This window comes from Tyto alba, unplaced genomic scaffold, assembly GCF_018691265.1.
Source record: "Tyto alba isolate M040663 unplaced genomic scaffold, T.alba_DEE_v4.0 Super-Scaffold_1000006, whole genome shotgun sequence".
In the NCBI taxonomy this organism is placed as follows: Eukaryota; Metazoa; Chordata; class Aves; order Strigiformes; family Tytonidae; genus Tyto; species Tyto alba.
Genome location: NW_024881272.1, coordinates 34080576 through 34098577, shown reverse-complemented (window position 1 = coordinate 34098577; position 18002 = coordinate 34080576). Strand labels below are relative to the sequence as shown.

The following is an 18002-nucleotide window of genomic DNA, read 5'->3' as shown; positions in this document are numbered from 1 at the left end:
CCCCGACCCCGTCCCCCCCCCCTCACACCAGACCCCTGCCCTACAACCCCCCCGTGGGATGTCCCCCCCCCCCCCCGCCGTGGGATACCCCCCCCCTCACCAGACCCCTGCACAACACCCTCCACGTCCTGCCCCCCCCCCCGTAGGCTCCATTCCCCGCCCATCGCCCCGCCCATCGTCCCGCCCCTCGCCCCGCCCATCGCCCCGCCCCCGGCCCCGCCCCCGCAGCCATGTCGTGGCGGCGGGCGCGCAGCCGCCGGGCGGCCGGGGCCGAGGGGGGAGCCCCCGCGGGAGCCCCCGCGCCCGGCGATGCGGAGCGGGGCATGGCGGCACCGGGCCTCACGCTCTGCCTCAAGCTGCTGGCCGCGGCCTTCTACGGCCTCAGCTCCTTCCTCATCGTCGTCGTCAACAAGAGCGTCCTCACCACCTACGGGTACGGCCCGCGGCCCGGAGCGGGGGGGGGGGGGGTGTGGGGTGTGCTTTGCTCCAGCCCCCCCCCCCCCCCTCCGCGATGCGAGACCCCCGCGCCCGTGCATCCCCACCCTTGGGTGCTGCGCACCAGCGGGCACCCCTGTGCGCGCCCCCCCCACACCTTCTTACCTTAACCCCCCCGCTCCATGCACGCTTTACCCCCCCCCACCCACCCAGAGCGCGTCGCGCTGCCAACTCCCCCCCTGCTTCTCGTGGGTGCCCCCCACTTCCCACGGCGGAACTGCCCCCCCATCTCCTCACTGCTATCCCCCTCCCCCAGGCACACGCTGTGCGTGTGGGGGGGTGCTGCCCGCCCCCCCCCCCCCCCCCCCGCAACGTGGGTGCCCCCACTGATGTCTCCTCTCTGCCCGCAGGTTCCCCTCCTCGCTGTGCGTGGGGCTGGGCCAGGTGAGTGTGTGGGGGGGGTGTCCCTGTGTGTGTGTGTGTGTGTTTCCCCCCTTTATTTTTGGGGGGCTGTCAGGCTGACACCCCCCCCCCCCCCCTTTCCCTTCTCTTGCAGATGCTGGCGACGGTGGCGGTGCTCTGGGCGGGCAAGGCGCTGCGGGTGGTCAAGTTCCCTGACCTCGACAGGCACGTCCCCCGACGGGTAAGCCCCCCCCCCCCCCCGCTCCCCACTTTTCCTCAGCCACCTACCCCCCCCCCCCCTTTCCTCAGGCACCCCTCCACCGCCCCGAGGCCGGGTGACGGGCTCAGCACCGCGGGCTTTTTTTTTTTTTGGCAACGGGATCCCCCTGCTCGCTGCCCCGCCAGCCTGCGGCCACGCAGCAGCTCCAGGGCGAGGAGCTGGGACACGTGCGCGTGCGAACACTCCCAGCACAGGGTGGAAATAATTTCATATATATATATATATTTTTATAAACCGAGGGTGCTGCTGGGGAGCTCGGCGGCTTTCTCCGGTCACTCACGCGGCGCGTTTATCCCTCTTCTGATTTTCTAGACGTTTCCTCTACCTCTCCTGTATTTTGGGAACCAGATCACAGGACTGTTCAGCACAAAGAAACTGAAGTATGGATGGCTTTTCTCTCCTGGGAGAGGGGTGCACAATGGGGTTTGTGTTGGCGGGGGGGGGGGGGTCCGGTGCTTGTGGGGTGCTGCTGGGCGTTCCAGGGGTGCGGGTGACCCGGGCAGGACCCGCTCGGGGTGTCACGGTTCCTTTTTCACCCACGTTAAAACAAGCCCCGCGCGTGTTTCCAAACGCTTTCCCCGCAGCCGCTGGGAAGGGGGGGGGACGCGGGGCTGGCCCTCGCCCACCATGGGTGAGGGGCTGGAGCTGTCCCCGGGGTCCCCCCACCCTGACAAAGTCTGACATCAGCAATACCTTGCTCGGGTGGGGGGAGAAATGCCGTTTCCATAAGGAAACCTGGAGGTTGGGGTGGGGGGGGGGCTCGCCGATGCCTCCCTGCTCTGGAGCCCTTGTGCCGCTTTGTCCCTTGTCCCGGCGCAGAGCTGCGTTTTGGCAGCACCCAGGGATTTTTGGGGGGGGGGGGGCACACAGCCAAACGACGGGGACACCCTTTCACCCTGCTTGAACCTTCCTCTCGCAGCCTGCCGATGTTCACCGTCCTGCGGAGGTTTTCCATCCTGTTTACGATGTTTGCTGAAGGTTTCTTACTCAAGTGAGTCTCTCGCTGACAGACACCCGTTAAGAGTCACAAAAACCCGGAGGTGCTGCAGCGTGCCCGTGTGCTTTGGCGTGCTGGGGACGCGTGTGGCCAGGGCTTTTTGCCTCTAAACTGGGGTTTGCAGCAGCCTGGCCGGGCAGGGCAGTTTTGGAAGCCGGGGAGGGTGTGTGTGGGGGGTGTCTTGTGCCCATCCACCCCCGCTAACTAGCTCTCCTTAGCACTCAGAGACCCCGAAACCGCTCCCACCGTGCACCCACAGCCCCTTCCCCAGCACTGGGCTGGTCCCGGGGGGGTGCCAAGCACCCCGTGCCCAGCTGAACCCTTCCCTGCAACAGGCAGAGTTGTAGCACGCCGTAAACTTGCACCTCGTCGATGCCAAGTTCTTGTTTGCCTTTTTTTTTTTTTTTTTTTTTTTTTTTTTAATCACAGAGATAATTGTCTAAAAATGTCTTGCTTTTACTTGCTGCTTTTGCTTGGGGTTTTCTTCCCCTGCTCTGCCTGTGCTGGGAGGAAAGGCTTCTCCCTGCGCTCGCAAGGCCTCAGTGAAGATTTAGCTCTGGGTGACGGCGGTGTCCTCCTGCCTCTCTTTTCAGGAAGAAGTTTTCCTGGAGCGTTCAGATGACAGTATTTGCCATGATCATCGGTGCATTCGTAGCTGCTAGGTGAGCTCCCAGTTTGCTGCCCCCTCTCCCATGGCTTGGGGGGGAGTCCCTTAGCAAAGCTGAGGTGAATCAAGCACCACGGTGTGTCCTAAGAAGAGAGAGTAAAAGCTGACTTTTTTTAAATTTTATTTATTTTTTTTTTTTTTTACCCTCAGACATGCTCTCTAGTAGGAAAGAATGTTTTACCAACCCAAATCCCAGTCCCTCCTCCCGTGATTAACTTTTTCTGACAACTTACCGACTAAACAGAAGGTGGAAGGAATCTTGCAAGCGTTACCTTCTGCGCAGCTTGAAACTTTAACTTACAGTTTTTTTTTTTTTTCCCTTTCCCAGTGCTGACTTGGCATTCGATCTGGAAGGATATATTTTTATCCTTATTAATGATGCCTTAACAGCTGCAAACGGTGCCTATGTGAAACAGAAGCTGGATTCAAAGGTAGGCCGAGCTCTGGCTTCGTTGTGGGCACGGCAGCAGCTCGCACCGGCGGGGGCAGAGGGGTTGAGGTTCACCCGGTGTGACCCCGTCCCTCTCCCCAAAAAGCTCCCGTCCAGGAGGTTTGGCAGTGCCGCCGGCGTTGCCCTGTGCCGGTTACAGCTGCGGTCCCTTGCGACAGCAAAAAAACGGCATTTTGGTTGACGGTGACCACAAAGCCCGCTGCAAGCTCGTTACCAGAGTCTGCTTTATGGATCTGTAGATATACATGCACACATATGTATATACAAAATATATAAAATTAAAAATATATACATTTATATATATATATTAAAAAACCCCACCCTCCAGCTCGGTCGCTGAGAATCCCACATGGATTTAGCTCAGAAGGCCCAGTAGCAATATGAATAAGGTTTTATATTCCTGCTTGGGACCAGCTTTAAACACACGGATGTTTCTTATTTCTAGGAGCTGGGAAAATACGGTTTGCTGTATTACAATGCACTGTTTATGATCCTTCCCACCTTGACCATTGCCTACTTCACCGGAGATGCGCAGAAGGTAGGGTTGCTGTCCCCGAAAGCAGTGTCTTTATTGGCACAAAACTTTGTGGGCAAAGAGGGTTGCTTAAAAAGAACATTTTACTGTTGGTTTGAATGTGTGTTTCGGTAACTTAGCCTTCTTACGTAAAATGGGAAATACTCAAAATGTGAAACTAAAGTAGCTTGTTATCCCTAATTTGCAAATGTGAGCTACGCAGCGTCTGAGGGAGGAGGTGAGGGCAAGAGCAACTACCCCAAAACCGTGTCAGCAGAACTGTAAGTCTTACGTTGGACTTCACATCCACAGAGTAGCTCCACTCAAGCATTTTTGTAATGCTGGAGGAATGGGGAAGTGCGAGAGCAATAAGTGAAACCAAATCTTATACAAAACAAAGCAGCCGAGTATTTTTAGAATAAATGAGTTTCTTCTGACTCCTTCCTGTCCTTCCCTCTTGCTGGGGTAGTGGTTATGTTGGATGGCTATGAGGGTCCGTTTGCCCGTGCTGCTGCCCCACCAGGGCACAGTCTGATTTACATGTGGTTCCATATATGTGAAATGCATATTGTTATTATTATTATTATTATTATTATTATTATTATTATTATTATTATTATTATTATTATTATTATTATTATTATTATTATTATTATTATTATTATTCCTGCACTCGCTTGTGCGCCGTTATACTCAGCTGGCTCTCCTGAGCAGGGCACTCACTTTTCACTGCTGCCTCCCTCTCCGTGGCCAAGGGAAGGCAAATGTTGTTGTGTCACCCACCCAGACCCCCGTGGGTGTCAGCGGCCCTGGCAGACACCTCTGTGTGTGTGTGTGTCCCCCGCCAGGCAGGAGCCTGATTTCTCTTTCCTCATTAAGAGCTTAATGCCCTGATGACAAACCCCAGTAAGCAGCTGCTAAGATAAAGAGCTGCGATTAGGGAGGAGAAGTGATTGCACCGGGGGAAGGTAGCTCAGCCCCTTCATAAAGGGCAACTCAGGGGGGATATATTTGGGGATAAAGTGCTCATTTATAAGCAGGAGCTGGTGGACGGGGAGCAAAATGTTGCTCTGTGCTACACTGTGCAGCCTCTGTTCAGCTTGTAGAGAAATAGTTTTTATTTCTTTTTTTTTTTTTTTTTCCCCCCTGAATAAACTTCTTTTTCCCCGGTTGAGCTCCTGGCAGCCCGAGGCAGACAAAGATGCGCTCTGTCGGGGCTGCTGCCAGGAAACTCCACGTTTGCAGCCCGATGAAAAAACCCTCTTGTGAAGGGGGTGCAGCTGAACGTGTCTTGTGGGGGGGGGGGGGGTGCTGGGGAGGGGGGGTTTGCATGGGAAAGCTTCCCACTGTACTGGGGCGTGTGGATGTGTTAAATCTTGTAGTTCATTAACAAGCAGCGATGGGAACGAGGTCTTGTTATGAGAGAGGCAGAAATGGGCGTGCTGATGGTGACGGGTAAATCCCTGCAAATAATTCCTGGGGGTGAAGGAAGGAGGGTGTGTGTCCCCCCGCCCTGGCCAGCATGCTGATGGTGATGGGTAAATCCCTGCGAATAATTCCTGGGGGTGAAAGAAGGAGGGGGGGTGTGGGGTGTGTGTCCCCCCACGGCCAGCATGCCGATGGTAACGGGTAAATCCCTGCAAATAATTCCTGGGGATGAAGGAAGGAGGGTGTGTCCCCCCCCTCATGGCCAGCATGCTGATGGTGACGGGTAAATCCTGGGGGTGAAGGAAGGAGGGTGTGTGTACCACCCCCCCCCCCCAGCCAGCATGCTGATGGTAATGGGTAAATCCCTGCAAATAATTCCTGGGGGTGAAGGAAGGAGGGTGTCCATCTCCTCCCCCCCCCCCCCCCCCAAGGCCAGCATGCTGATTGTGATGGGTAAATCCCTGCAAATAAATCCTGGGGGTGAAGGAAGGAGGGTGTGTGTACCCCCCCCCCCCAGCCAGCATGCTGATGGTAATGGGTAAATCCCTGCGAATAAATCCTGGGGGTGAAGGAAGGTGGGTGTCCCCCCCCCCCCAGGCCAGCATGCTGATGGTGATGGGTAAATCCCTGCAAATAATTCCTGGGGGTGAAGGAAGGTTGGGGGTGTGTGTGTGTTTCCCCCCCCCTCCCAGGCCAGCATTTTGTGTCCCTGTTGGAAAGCACCGTCCCGGCTGGCTGGGGGGGATCCTGGTGGGCTTGGCCACCCTTCTGTCCAAACTGGTGTCCCCCAGCATGTCCTGCTGCAGGGGGGGGTTGTTCCCCCTCCCCAGGGGCAGGACTTGGCGGGTCCCCTTGAGCTGCTGGAGATCGGTGCTGGCCGGTGGCCCCAGCTTGGCCGGCAGCCTCAGGCTCTGGCCTCCCTCCCTTGTCCCCATCACAGACCCCTTCTCCTGCTCTGGAGCTTCGTCCTCGGAGTCATCCCCAGACCTGCAGCTGCCAGGAAGGTGTTGAGGTGCCTGGAGTGTAATTAAAAAAAACAAAAGAAAAAAACAAAACAAAAAACCCCAAAACAACGAAACCCAAACAAACAAACATAAACCCCCAAACAAACAAAAAACCCCAAACAACAACAAAAACCAAACCAAAACAACAAACCAACCAACCAACCAAAAAAAGCCCTTCCATGCAATCTACACTTCCTTTACCCATTTTTGTCAGCGCTGGCTCTAGCAGTTAATGTCCCCTGGGCTGTGCTGTGGAAGCGTTGCAGTTGGCCGGGGAAGGATTGCAGGGAGGGCGATTCCCGGTAACAGCCGGCTGGGAAATGCTGTTCCTGGTTCCTCCTGCTCGTAGGACTGTTGTTCACCTCTTTTTGACAGGAGTGGGTGCTGCTGGGGGCTGGAGCTGCTGCTGAGGTGGGCGACCAGCTTTCCTGCAGCCCCAGCATGTCACTGTGTTGGTTTTTTCTTTTTCCTTTCCCCCTTCTTTGCCTTTCCCCCTTTTCTTTCTTTGCCTTTCCCCCTTCTTTTCTTTGCCTTTCCCCCTTCTTTTCTTTGCCTTTCCCCCTTCTTTTCTTTGCCTTTCCCCCTTCTTTTCTTTGCCTTTCCCCCTTCTTTGCCTTTCCCCCTTCTTTGCCTTTCCCCCTTCTTTGCCTTTCCCCCTTCTTTGCCTTTCCCCCTTCTTTGCCTTTCCCCCTTCTTTGCCTTTCCCCCTTCTTTTCCTTTCCCCCTTCTTTTCCTTTCCCCCTTCTTTTCCTTTCCCCCTTCTTTTCCTTTCCCCCTTCTTTTCCTTTCCCCCTTCTTTTCCTTTCCCCCTTCTTTTCCTTTCCCCCTTCTTTTCCTTTCCCCCTTCTTTTCCTTTCCCCCTTCTTTTCCTTTCCCCCTTCTTTTCCTTTCCCCCTTCTTTTCCTTTCCCCCTTCTTTTCCTTTCCCCCTTCTTTTCCTTTCCCCCTTCTTTTCCTTTCCCCCTTCTTTTCCTTTCCCCCTTCTTTTCCTTTCCCCCTTCTTTTCCTTTCCCCCTTCTTTTCCTTTCCCCCTTCTTTTCCTTTCCCCCTTCTTTTCCTTTCCCCCTTCTTTTCCTTTCCCCCTTCTTTTCCTTTCCCCCTTCTTTTCCTTTCCCCCTTCTTTTCCTTTCCCCCTTCTTTTCCTTTCCCCCTTCTTTTCCTTTCCCCTTCTTTTCCTTTCCCCCTTCTTTTCCTTTCCCCCTTCTTTTCCTTTCCCCCTTCTTTTCCTTTCCCCCTTCTTTTCCTTTCCCCCTTCTTTTCCCTTCCCCCTTCTTTTCCCTTCCCCCTTCTTTTCCCTTCCCCCTTCTTTTCCCTTCCCCCTTCTTTTCCCTTCCCCCTTCTTTTCCCTTCCCCCTTCTTTTCCCTTCCCCCTTCTTTTCCCTTCCCCCTTCTTTTCCCTTCCCCCTTCTTTTCCCTTCCCCCTTCTTTTCCCTTCCCCCTTCTTTTCCCTTCCCCCTTCTTTTCCCTTCCCCCTTCTTTTCCCTTCCCCCTTCTTTTCCTTTCCCCCTTCTTTTCCCTTCCCCCTTCTTTTCCTTTCCCCCTTCTTTTCCTTTCCCCCTTCTTTTCCTTTCCCCCTTCTTTTCCTTTCCCCCTCCTGCGATGTGAAGGCCACTCTCGGGGGTTTACTCCTTGTCTCGCCGTGCCTTCCCGCGCCTCCTCCTCTAAGGCTGGGGCCGTGTTTCTTGCAGGCAGTGCAGTACCAGGGCTGGGCAGACGTGCTCTTCGTCATGCAGTTTACGCTCTCGTGCGTGATGGGGTAAGGACGTGCGGGGCTGCGGTGGGTGCTGCCGGCAGCCGAGGGCGGCTGCGGGCCGGGGGAGCCGGCTCTTCTGTCCCGTGAGCCGGGCCGGCGTGGAAAACCATAATAGGAAATCCCCGGCCCATTTCTGAGAGAGATGGCAGGTGGGAATGATTCCCTACCCTGCTTCAGCGCAGGTTTAGCCCACAAAGTGGTGGTGTAGACACTGCTGTAGAAAAGAGGGGCTGGGGGGGAATGGCGATGCCCGAAGCGTGTCCTGGAGCCTGATGTCGGCTCTTCCTCCCGCAGGTTTATTTTGATGTACTCCACAGTTCTTTGCACTCAGTATAATTCTGCTCTTACAACTACAATAGTTGGCTGCATTAAGGTAAGTGGTTTCTCCGCTCCGGGGGCTGCTGTTGCTGTTGGGCTCCTGTGATTCGGGGGGCTCCCGGAGCACTCGGGACGTGCCTGGCTCTGAGTCTCCCCCGGGGTCGGCTCGCCTGCTGGAATTATTCCAGCAAAAGCCATGAACAACCTCGGGGCACCCCGCACCCGCTTCGTGCCGCTCCAGCACCGCCGGGGAGGGGCTGGGTGGAGGCTCTGGGGCTTTTGCTGCGCGCTGCACGGAGAGCAAGACAGCTCCCGTGAGGTTATTTTTATTTTTTTTTTTCTTTTTTTGGCTGCTGCCTGGAGTAGAGAGCTAGCCCTGAGCATGTTTGCATGCCAAGCAGCCGTGCCTGGTGCTGGCACCTTCCCCAGGGCTGCTGACGCGCAGGATGCCCAGAAAAGGGGCCCCTCGGCCCGACCAACCAGTTGTGAAGAGACGGGAGCTCCTGGGGGGGTTACTCTGGGTTTTAGTGGCCGGGGCTGGGCCGGGCTCGAGGGGGAGCATCGCAGCCCCGGGGTGCCTGTGCTGCTCCAGCAATTGAGAATTTCTCAGCAGCTCTAAAACCGCCTATTTTGAATCCAGTGTTGCCGCCGCTTGCCTGTTTCACACTTATCTGCATCTGAGGTTTCCTGTTTCCATACTGCTTTAATGCATAGAGAGTTCACATGTCTCAGGCTATACAGAAACTGGTGCTCTTGTTCCTTAAATCTTGTTCCTTTGCAGAATATTTTAATAACCTATATTGGGATGTTTTTTGGAGGAGACTATATTTTTACGTGGACAAACTTCATTGGTTTAAATATCAGGTAAGAACATCAGGCGTCCGGCAGTTTTTATCCATGTTTTTTAGGTGAAAATTGCTGGGAAAGGAAGGGGTTTGACCAGCTCAATGCTGCTTTAAAAACAAACAAACAAACAAACATGGAATTGGTATTTGTGCCGCAGCAGAGGAGCCGGGGCAAGCCCAGGGCTGCTCGGTCCCCACTTCCAGTTCAGGCTGCGGGGAGCTCTCAGGTTCGGGTGGTTTTAAAGCCAGGAGGATGCACAAGCGTATTTTAGCAGCAAACTGAAGTTCTTCTCAGAGTTGCATATCCGAATCACATAGTTAAGGTAGTCAGAGAGGTGGGTTTTGGCTTATTTCACCTGGTATTTTAGCACAGCTTTTGGAAAAAGTCTCCTTTCTGGCCTGGGGGGTGTGTTTCTGTGCTGTGAAAAGTCGCCTTGTTCTCCCCGTGTCCTTCAGCAGGATCCCTGCAGGGATGGAGCGGTCCTGCGCGAGGCTGGGGACTGGGGCTAGCAAGCACTTGGGTGCGAATTAAACAAAATAGCTGAGAGCGGGTGGAAAGAAAACCAGAGAAATTTCCTTGCAAATTGATGCTTGCAGCAGATCCTTGCCCGTTGGCGTACCCATGGTTTTGGCTTTTTTTTTTTTGGCAACTGGTGTTTGTGGCTGCCTGGGGCAGGGTGTCTCTAACTAATAAAGGTGCTGGTGTAGAAGGCAGCATTTCCTCGGGGCAGGTTTATGTTCTGCAGGGCAGGAGGGACACCAGCTCAGGGCGCTGCCGCTTCTGCGGCTCATCCTCCTACCTGACCCTGTTTTGCAGTATTGCTGGGAGCCTGGTGTATTCCTACATCACTTTCACCGAGGAGCAAATGAGCAAGCAGGCCGAAGCTGGCAGCAAGATGGATATTAAAGGAAAAAGCTCTGTGTGACCAGGAAAAGGGTTTGTTGGTGTTGTTTTGGTTTTTTTTTTTTTTTTTTTGGAAGCAACCTCTTGCTGTTCCGCTGATCAGAGGCAGAATGCGGGAAGGAAGCCAGGGCGCCTGCCATGGAGTAACGGTGATTCTCTTAATTTGCACAATCTAGATTGCTGCCTTTACAAATTACTGGGAAGGTAACTGACCGCACGGTGAAGAACACAGCTAATTAAGTCTGATGGTGAGGAATTTCTGGGTTTCTGAGCGTGGCGAGCTGTGGCCGTGGAGCCTGGCGGGACCGGCGCACACGTGGAATGGGTGAAGGGCTGAACCCCAGAGCGCCCGGCGTCTCGGGCCGGGGGCTGGGGCTGCTCCCGGCCTCCCCCCGGCTGGGGGACCAGCAAGACCCCCGTCCTGGGCAGGGTCGGGGCCCCAGGGGCAGGTGAACCCCCCCCCCCCCTCAGCGAGCGCTGGTGTTCCCCCAGCAAAGCCGCAGCGGCGGCTGCTCCCGCGTCGGGCCAAAACCTCTTTGGTGAATGCTCAGTGCTCGCCGAACTTTGATATTATTTGTTTGTTTGTTTTTGTTTTTTTTTTTTTTAACCCGCTTTGCAAACTGGGTTTACCCTCCTTGGTTCGAGCCCTGCAACCATTCTCCCCTCCCTTTCCTGCCCGAGGTTGGTTGTTTTTTTGAGGCTCAGGGACGTTCCCACCACGGAGGCTTTACCCGCAGCCGCTGAGCTCAGCCCCCTCAGCCCACCCCGGGGTGGGGGGGAGCGGGTCAGAAACCTTTGGATTTGGGAATACTGCACTTCGGATCCCACAGGGATGAGCTGCAGGGGTTGCAGGAGAGCTGAGAGCATCCCACAGCAATCCCATTGCCACCGGGCGTTCAATTGCCCAGGGACTCAAATCCTGGGGGGTTTTGGGGCAAATTAATGAGAAACAAGCAGGGCTGAGGGGGGTGGGCGGCTCTGTGGGAGCCCACGCTGCAGCACCAGCACTTCAGCTTTGTCCAAACCCTGGCCCCCGGGTCGTGGTTTTTGATGTACCAAGTCTTTGGTTTGTGCCCCGTTAAGAAAGAATGGGCTTTTTAATATGTCAGGCAGTGTTAACTGATTTTTTTTTTTTTTTTTTAAAGGTTGTCTTACACACAGCACTTCTTTCTAGGTCTCTCCTTTTGGTTTAAAAAGAATTGTTTCTAAATTTGGTTAAAACAATTTTGGTAAAGCTATATATTTATGAGCGTTTTGTATACATTCCTTTGGTAACCAGGAAAATAGCTTCTGTAGCCAACGTAATCCATTTCTGGAAGATACTTGTTAAAAATGTACCTGCTGTTTGGCGAAGCCGCGTTCAGCCAAGTTTTTATACAGAACCGAGAATTTCTGTAACGGCTCTGGTAAAGGATGGGGAGGGCGTTTGCTCCCAAATTCCCCTTCCTGGAATTGGTGGGGCTGGAGCAGGAGGCTCCGGGGTCTTCCCTGCCCTTGGGGGGGGGTTGTGGCATTTATAAGGCACCTGGCAGCACCGAGGAGCTGAGTCACCCCTCCTGGTGCAGAATTCCCCCCCCCCCCCCCCCCAAAAAAAAAAAATTTAAAATTCCTCCATTATTTTTATCGCCGCCTAAATTTCAGTAAAACCTCAGATTTGCAGGCGGCTGCAGGGCACTTCTTTTTTGTAAGGAAAGATGATGAATGGTTCCTGCTGTTCGGAAGACCCAGAGCTACTCCTGCATCAGCTCCGGGGGGGTGGGTGGGGGGGTTCCTGGTCCCTGCACTGGTTCCCAGTAGCCGGGCAGTGCTGGGACCACCCCCCCTCTGGCTTACTTGCCCGACCAGAAATATTTGCAAATCACTTTTTGCTTGGAACTTTGCTGTGCTGAGGCAGTTGCAGTCAGGATGTCAATTCTGTTTAATTTTTTTTGAATCTGCTGGTTAGATTTGTTGGCCAAACGGTAAAATATTTTTAAAGCTTATTTTGTTTGTAACTGGGCACGCTTCGGTGCCAGGGTCGGGATGGTATTGTATACACTGGGAAAGCAAACAGAGTTCCTACAACAGTATTTTCTACCTTATTAATCAACTAAAGTTTTTTCTATATAGAATCTATTTACAAAATGCCCATTTTAGTGATTAAAAGGGTGACCTTTTTATTTGAATGTACGGCAGGCTTTATATGTCACTCAGTGATGATAGCAAAAAGAATTTTATGTGCCTATGTATTTTTGTACTGGCTTCAAATAAACCAATGACCTTCCCTCTCCTCCTACCCCGCCTGCTCTTGATTTGGCCTCGGCCCAACCCAAAAGGAGAATGAAGCTGCTGAGGCTCCCCCCTCCTTCTGCTGAGCCCCTGGGGCTGTTACAGAAAAAAGGGTTTAGGGGAACGAAAGAAACCCCTTCAAGTTTACTCAGAAAAGGGTATTTTGTTTTCCGCCGTTTTCACCGCAGCGGTAACAGTCCCTACCACGCTGCTACAAGGGGATGGGGCCCTCGCCTCCTCTAAGCAGAAATTCTCTACGCCCTCTTCTGATCAAAACAACTCAGGAATTTTTTTTTTTTTTATGCAGACAGTACGTTTAAAAAAATATTTTTATAAGCCCTTCCAGAATTGCAGACAGGGAGCAGGGAGACGAGAAGGGAATTACTAACAGCGCAAAATTACTAGGCGTGGAAAAAACGTCTAAAACTGAATTTGTCAATTCCGTGGGCGTGGGTGGTTGTGTCGGTACTCCCACGTTTCATCCTTCAGAAAGCCCAGCATGGCTTTACCCTGCTGAAGGGGACTCTGGTCAGGCTGCAGTCTCGAGGCACTCTGTGCCTGCAGGCCACCCCACCCCGTCACGACAGCGCCTGCGAAACGGACCCGAGTGGGGACACGGTCAAACCCGCCCCCCCCCGGGCTCCAGCCTGGGCTGAGGGCTTTGTAAATGAAATCAAAGTTACTATATTTCTCGAATTTTAAATAGCTTTAGTAGTGCAATGACTTATTAAGTTATAGTGGCTGCATTTTGACGAACATGAACAAAGTATTGTATAAAACACCAGCATAAACAAAATGTAAATTATAATTAAATATTCTTAAAATCTAGCTGAGCATTACATAGTTGTTGATTACGGAATGTCAGGTCTTTTCTACCTATCACAAAAAAAGGGTAAGATAAAAAACAAAGCAACATTCCTGAAAATATACACAGTGCTGTATTTCACACACAAGCCTGAGACAATTTACTTATAAACTTTCCTATAAATTTTTGGAAGTATTTCCACCTTGCAAACAAAAACGCATAAAAATAAAATTGAAAATAGGCCTCTAGTTGCAAAGACTCTTCGAAGCACTGCACTACCCCTCAGTCTGAAACCGTCTCGAGACCATCTTTGATATAAGGCTGGGTGATACTTTGGGTTTCCGTGACTAAACCGGCTTGTAAAATTAACAGCCACCTCCTCCTAAAGCCCTCGGTTAATTGATTAACGCCGCAGGCCAGACGTTAACCAACCTTCCTGACATGCCTCTCCGCAGGCTAATTCTAGGATTTGGCTCAGCAATGACCACAAAGTCCAAGTACACCGAGTTGAAAAAGAAAACAAACCAAACCCTTGGCAGGAGGGGTTTTCCGGTTGATACGATCGTTTTCAAACCATAGGATCGTCCCGTTTTAAACTGGAATCGTAAAGACTCATAAACTTGAAGTAAAAATAACCAATTCAAAATTAACAGCACGCCCGTAAGCCACAGGAGGCGGACACAACATTATAATTTATACAAATGAACAATTTTTCCTATTTTTAAGAGAGTAGATGTGTAGCTGTGGCTTAAAAAAAAAAAAAAAAAAAAAACAAACCACCACAAAAAAACACAAACCAAAACTGAAGATCGGTATCAAACCCCTTTCTATTTGATGGCTGTAAACCCTACCTCCACAACTTCCAAATCCTGCTAGTGGGACGGTGGGCATCACCCCCTCCACACACATTTATAAAGAATTGTTTCTTACTTCAAATATTCTCACAATTTTTCCACGTGACTCTCTAGATACTGAACGTATAGATGCGTGCCTGCTGTACCAAGTACGTGCATGGGATGTTTCTGCTCCCCCTGAAATTCCCATCCATACAAGGTCCACTACTTCTCAGAAATTCAAGACCAGGCACCAGGTCACCAGCTGCACGTGCATTTCTGACCCGTACAGCCGGACTTGCTTGACCCTCCCTGTGCTCAGTGAAACGTAGAAGATGACAGATAAGACTGAAAAGAAATCAATGGATAATCTTAACACCCGATCTTGGCGAACAAGGTTTAGTAAACTTAAGCGTTTGGCTGCCGTGAAATTTATCCGAGCTCAAAATAAAATGAGAAGATGTTATAATGAAAGCAAGAAAATTTGTGCAACGCGAGCAGCATGCTTAACAAATTTTTAGCATCGCTATTTGCCATAAAACACAAGAAAGAAAAACCTGGTTTCAAAATCAAATTACTTCTAACCATTCTTAATGTTAATTGTTTACTGTTTTCCGAGAAGAAAATAACATGTTGGTGACTAATAAGCATTTCTTAAGTCAATTGGTTTGGTTTGGGTTTTTTTTTTGTTGTTGTTGGTTTTTTTTTTTTTTTTTTTTTTTTTTTTTAGAAAAGACTTCAGCAAAGTAAAATGAAGCTGACATTAGACTCAGGATATCAATTCTCTCATAAAAGTTTACCAACTGTACAAGTTAAGAAAATTATACAAGCTTTTGTTTTAAGAAAGGACAGTTCAATCAAGACATAAGTACTGTAAAAATCTTTCAAAGGCTACAAAGAAATCTGGAAAAATACAGAATGTATTTCTTTAGCCCAGATAAAGAATATGGAAAGACATCATTGATGTCAACAATTTTACATATACAAACCTGACCTGGTTTATTTATTTACCTTTTAAAACTTCTATATATAAAAATAGTTGTGCTCATAACTTTCAGGATTCATAAGGGTTCCTTAACAATGGGATGACACTTTCCTCTCGGCTAGCATGAGTGGAAGTCTCCATGCCTACTCTGATGCGTGCCTTGGCATTCTGTATTTCATTTTAACTTCCTGCAACATCTGAACCAGCCCCTGCCTCAAATAGGATGCTTTGTTCACTTGTACAATGCTTAATGGTGTACTATACAGAGAAGTTTCTTTAATGCGTTAGGCTGGGAGTATTTTTGCAGAAACTCATCGATTTGTTTCTCAAATATTTTTAAGAGCCTTGGAGTTCCCAGCTCTGAGATACTGAATATTCTCCTACTGCTTTTCAGCACTGAAAGAAATCAAATGATCAGATCTTAAGAGCCAACTAGAAGGTATTAGAAAAAAAAATCTCAGCAGATTGTTTTACGGAACTGGATTTTGTAAGGTAACCCATCAACCCTGAAAATTTTAGACACCCAAAATTTACTCCACGGAATAAAATTGGCTCCTAGTATTCAGTCATCCAGAGTTTCTAGTTCTTCAAGCTTCCCGTGCGAGTTTGCTTCTTGGAAGAACTCTGAAGAACCTGGACTCTCTTTCCCACTGCTGTTAATTCTTCTTCTTTTGAGAGGTCTTTCACTTTTTTCTTCAAAATCATTTTCGTTCCTTGAAGCTGAATGAGCAAGTTTTGGGTCAGCGGGAAGGTTTTCAGTTTCATACCCATTCGTATCCAGATCCGTGTGAGGTGTTTTCTTGCCACCGGTAGGTCCGTTTACGTGCAATCCTTCCGTTTTTGCTTCCTCTTTATTCGGTACCTCACCCGGCCCGTTAGCAGACACCCCTGCGTTAGAGACGCACCGTAAGAACGAGAACGGAACCGCAGGCAAGGAGCAGAGCAATCTGCCGGGTCAGTGAAGCAGAGGTCTAACTAGCCCCATTAAACCAGAAAGCCACCATGGCTCCCTGTCTCCTGGCTGTGTGGTGAATTTATCTGCTCACAAATGACAAGACTTAGCGCAGCGGAGTTTACGGGAGCCCTCGCAAGAAGCAGCCGTCCAGAAAACGTCCTGGAATCCCACCGCCCTACAAGCTGCGGGTGGACTGTCCTCACCTGGGCAGCTTCTTGTGGCTTCCCCACAATTTTCACAATCCCGTTCAGCCCCCAAGCTCCTCCCTCCTCTCGCTACTGCTTTCACTTCAGCTCCTTCGGAACGGCTGGCCCTCGGCTTTGGAGGTTTTTCTTCCGCCAGCAGCGCTCGTGCCCTGGCTCTTCTCCCGTTCCCAGTTGTCCTACAGTGCCCCAGTTCTGGTAAGAACGGCTAACGGTGTTCCCGAGACGAGCGCCGGCACGCTGCACAGCAGCCCAGTCATTTTAAACATCCTGCACGGGATTCCTCACCAAGTTAGCACTGCACACCTGCACTAGCGCGGGGAAGACAAGCACAGAGCAATTACTTTTGAAAGGAAGCCTCCAGTGAAGATTCATCTTCACTATGTGACCACTGCGTACACGCAAACACGTAGCTTGTTTTAAAGAACGGTTTGAACTTCAAAGTTGCCAACACCTTGGAAAAATATTGAAAACTCCAATTGGCTTTTCCCATTCGGCTTGTCAGCCGCGACGATTGGGAAGCTCTGTTTGGGAGGTGCGTGCACTTACCGTTCTGATTACTGCTGCTGGTTGTGCTGTCTTCCCTTTCAGACTGGCTGGTGCTGCTGTTGGAAGCTGTAGGAGGAGGGGACGGAGCTCTACTGGAAGCAGCGCTCTCGCTTTCGTCCAGGAGACGGTCCATATAATCTCTGCACAACAGAAACGGCGCGCTCAGCATCACCCTTGCTGCGCAAAGCACCCGTGTCGTCTGTACAAAACTATCCACCGCACGTACCGCCGGCGCGACAAATCTTTGGAAACGCACAGGCTTATCTTGCAAAGTTAACAACGTTAAGAACTCCCCTGTTAAGTGGCCCACCCGTGGTTCCTCCACAGCAGCTACGTATTTGCTGACCAAACGCTGCGGTGAGATTATATAAACTCAGCCTGCGCTTACGCTAAGTCCCGTGAGATCACGTACGGGCAGAAACTTCAACACCCTGCGTTTTCAAGGTGATGCTCTCAAGCAGGTTTGTACTAAGCTCTTGCAATTTGCTGCGGCAGCGGTAACAAACCACTGAAGTAAATAAATTCAGTGCACGTACAAGCTCAGAAGGGGGAAAGGTAAAAGCAAATGAAAAACTTAGGAGTTCATGACGTTTCCGTATCTGAAATCTATTACAGTCCTACAATTTAGGTCACTAATAGTAAATCTCTTTTGAAAGATTTAAACAAACAAAGCTGCTTGGTAAAGCCCTTCTACATATGGTATTAGTCTGGATTAACTCCAGAAACAGCATATCCTCACACGTAATTATGCTGGAACTGATGCTGCACTCTAAATTCCCACATCTATCTGCAAAATCATTCAAGAATAGGCAAGTAAAATCCTTAATGACACTTCTTCTGATCACCGTATGCAGTCAACTGCAAAAGAATCAGAGAATGTTTTCAGTGATTAACAACCGAAAACATCTACTAATTTAGTCAAAAATCAAAAAAAAAAACCCCTCGAGATGGAAGAAGAGGGAGACACAGACAGTCCCTGACAACTGGTTAAGAAAATCCAGCAGCTCTGGGGGCTTCTCTGCCAGTCTGCTTCACAAAGCCACAGATGGCAACTCTTAATGTCATACTGCAAGTTCACTTCAGTGGTCCAACACACAGTTCTAAAACGTTTAAGGAAACAATAATACCAAAAAGAAGGATCAACAGAGAAGCCAGGGACCAATGAGAAATAAAACTAAAAGTAAAAAGACTTGGAGAAAACACAGTGGAAAGAACGGGATGCTAAAATCATAGTATTGGAATGAAGGGCAGAAGCATACGTTGCACTCACTTGCTCAGATTTGAGGGAGAATACAGAGTTATGCACAGACTTTTCCTTCTCTGCCCGGCAGAGATGTGAATGGGGGAAGGAGCTACGTCCCCCCAAACCGGCCCAAGCGCAGGGTGCTGCGCTGGCCCAAATTCCTG

The 18002-nt window shown here is 50.7% G+C and overlaps 2 protein-coding genes across 8 annotated transcripts in view; one reads left to right on the top strand and one right to left on the bottom strand.

Moving 5' to 3' along the window:
* The first annotated feature begins 217 nt into the window (after positions 1-217).
* SLC35D1 (solute carrier family 35 member D1) lies at positions 218-12272 on the top strand. 4 transcript variants are annotated; one of them, XM_042806623.1, is made up of 13 exons: positions 218-433; positions 846-879; positions 992-1078; positions 1430-1497; positions 2037-2108; positions 2708-2776; positions 3110-3212; positions 3678-3770; positions 7866-7933; positions 8225-8303; positions 9030-9112; positions 9911-10030; positions 10174-12272. In XM_042806623.1, exons 1-12 carry the CDS (start codon positions 231-233, stop codon positions 10017-10019), a joined length of 1068 nt encoding a protein of 355 aa, XP_042662557.1. In that variant the 5' UTR covers positions 218-230; the 3' UTR covers positions 10020-10030; positions 10174-12272. The 4 variants fall into 4 exon arrangements, 3 of the variants coding, with proteins under 3 accessions (XP_042662557.1, XP_042662547.1, XP_042662568.1); XM_042806613.1 differs by having other exon boundaries at positions 9911-12272; XR_006166870.1 differs by lacking the exons at positions 9911-10030; positions 10174-12272 and having other exon boundaries at positions 8225-8651; positions 8703-9112.
* A 684-nt stretch (positions 12273-12956) lies between these two features.
* The window catches only part of MIER1 (MIER1 transcriptional regulator), a 41870-nt gene continuing 36824 nt past the window's right edge, over positions 12957-18002 (bottom strand). For all 4 annotated transcript variants that reach the window (XM_042806597.1, XM_042806591.1, XM_042806607.1 and 1 more), the window contains 2 exons: positions 16596-16735; positions 12957-15776 (listed from right to left, as the gene is read on the bottom strand). In XM_042806597.1, coding sequence (XP_042662531.1) covers positions 15451-15776; positions 16596-16735 — 466 coding nt within the window. In that variant the 3' untranslated portion in view covers positions 12957-15450. The remainder of the gene's footprint in view (positions 15777-16595; positions 16736-18002) is intronic.

What these genes read in the sequence shown, in the direction of transcription:
- SLC35D1 (XM_042806623.1), top strand. Translation starts at nt 231, where the DNA reads ATGTCGTGGCGGCGGGCGCGCAGCCGCCGGGCGGCCGGGGCCGAGGGG. An exon ending in AGCGTCCTCACCACCTACGG is followed by an intron (nt 434 to 845) that starts GTACGGCCCGCG and finishes CTCTGCCCGCAG; the next exon opens with GTTCCCCTCCTCGCTGTGCG. An exon ending in ACAGGCACGTCCCCCGACGG is followed by an intron (nt 1,079 to 1,429) that starts GTAAGCCCCCCC and finishes CTGATTTTCTAG; the next exon opens with ACGTTTCCTCTACCTCTCCT.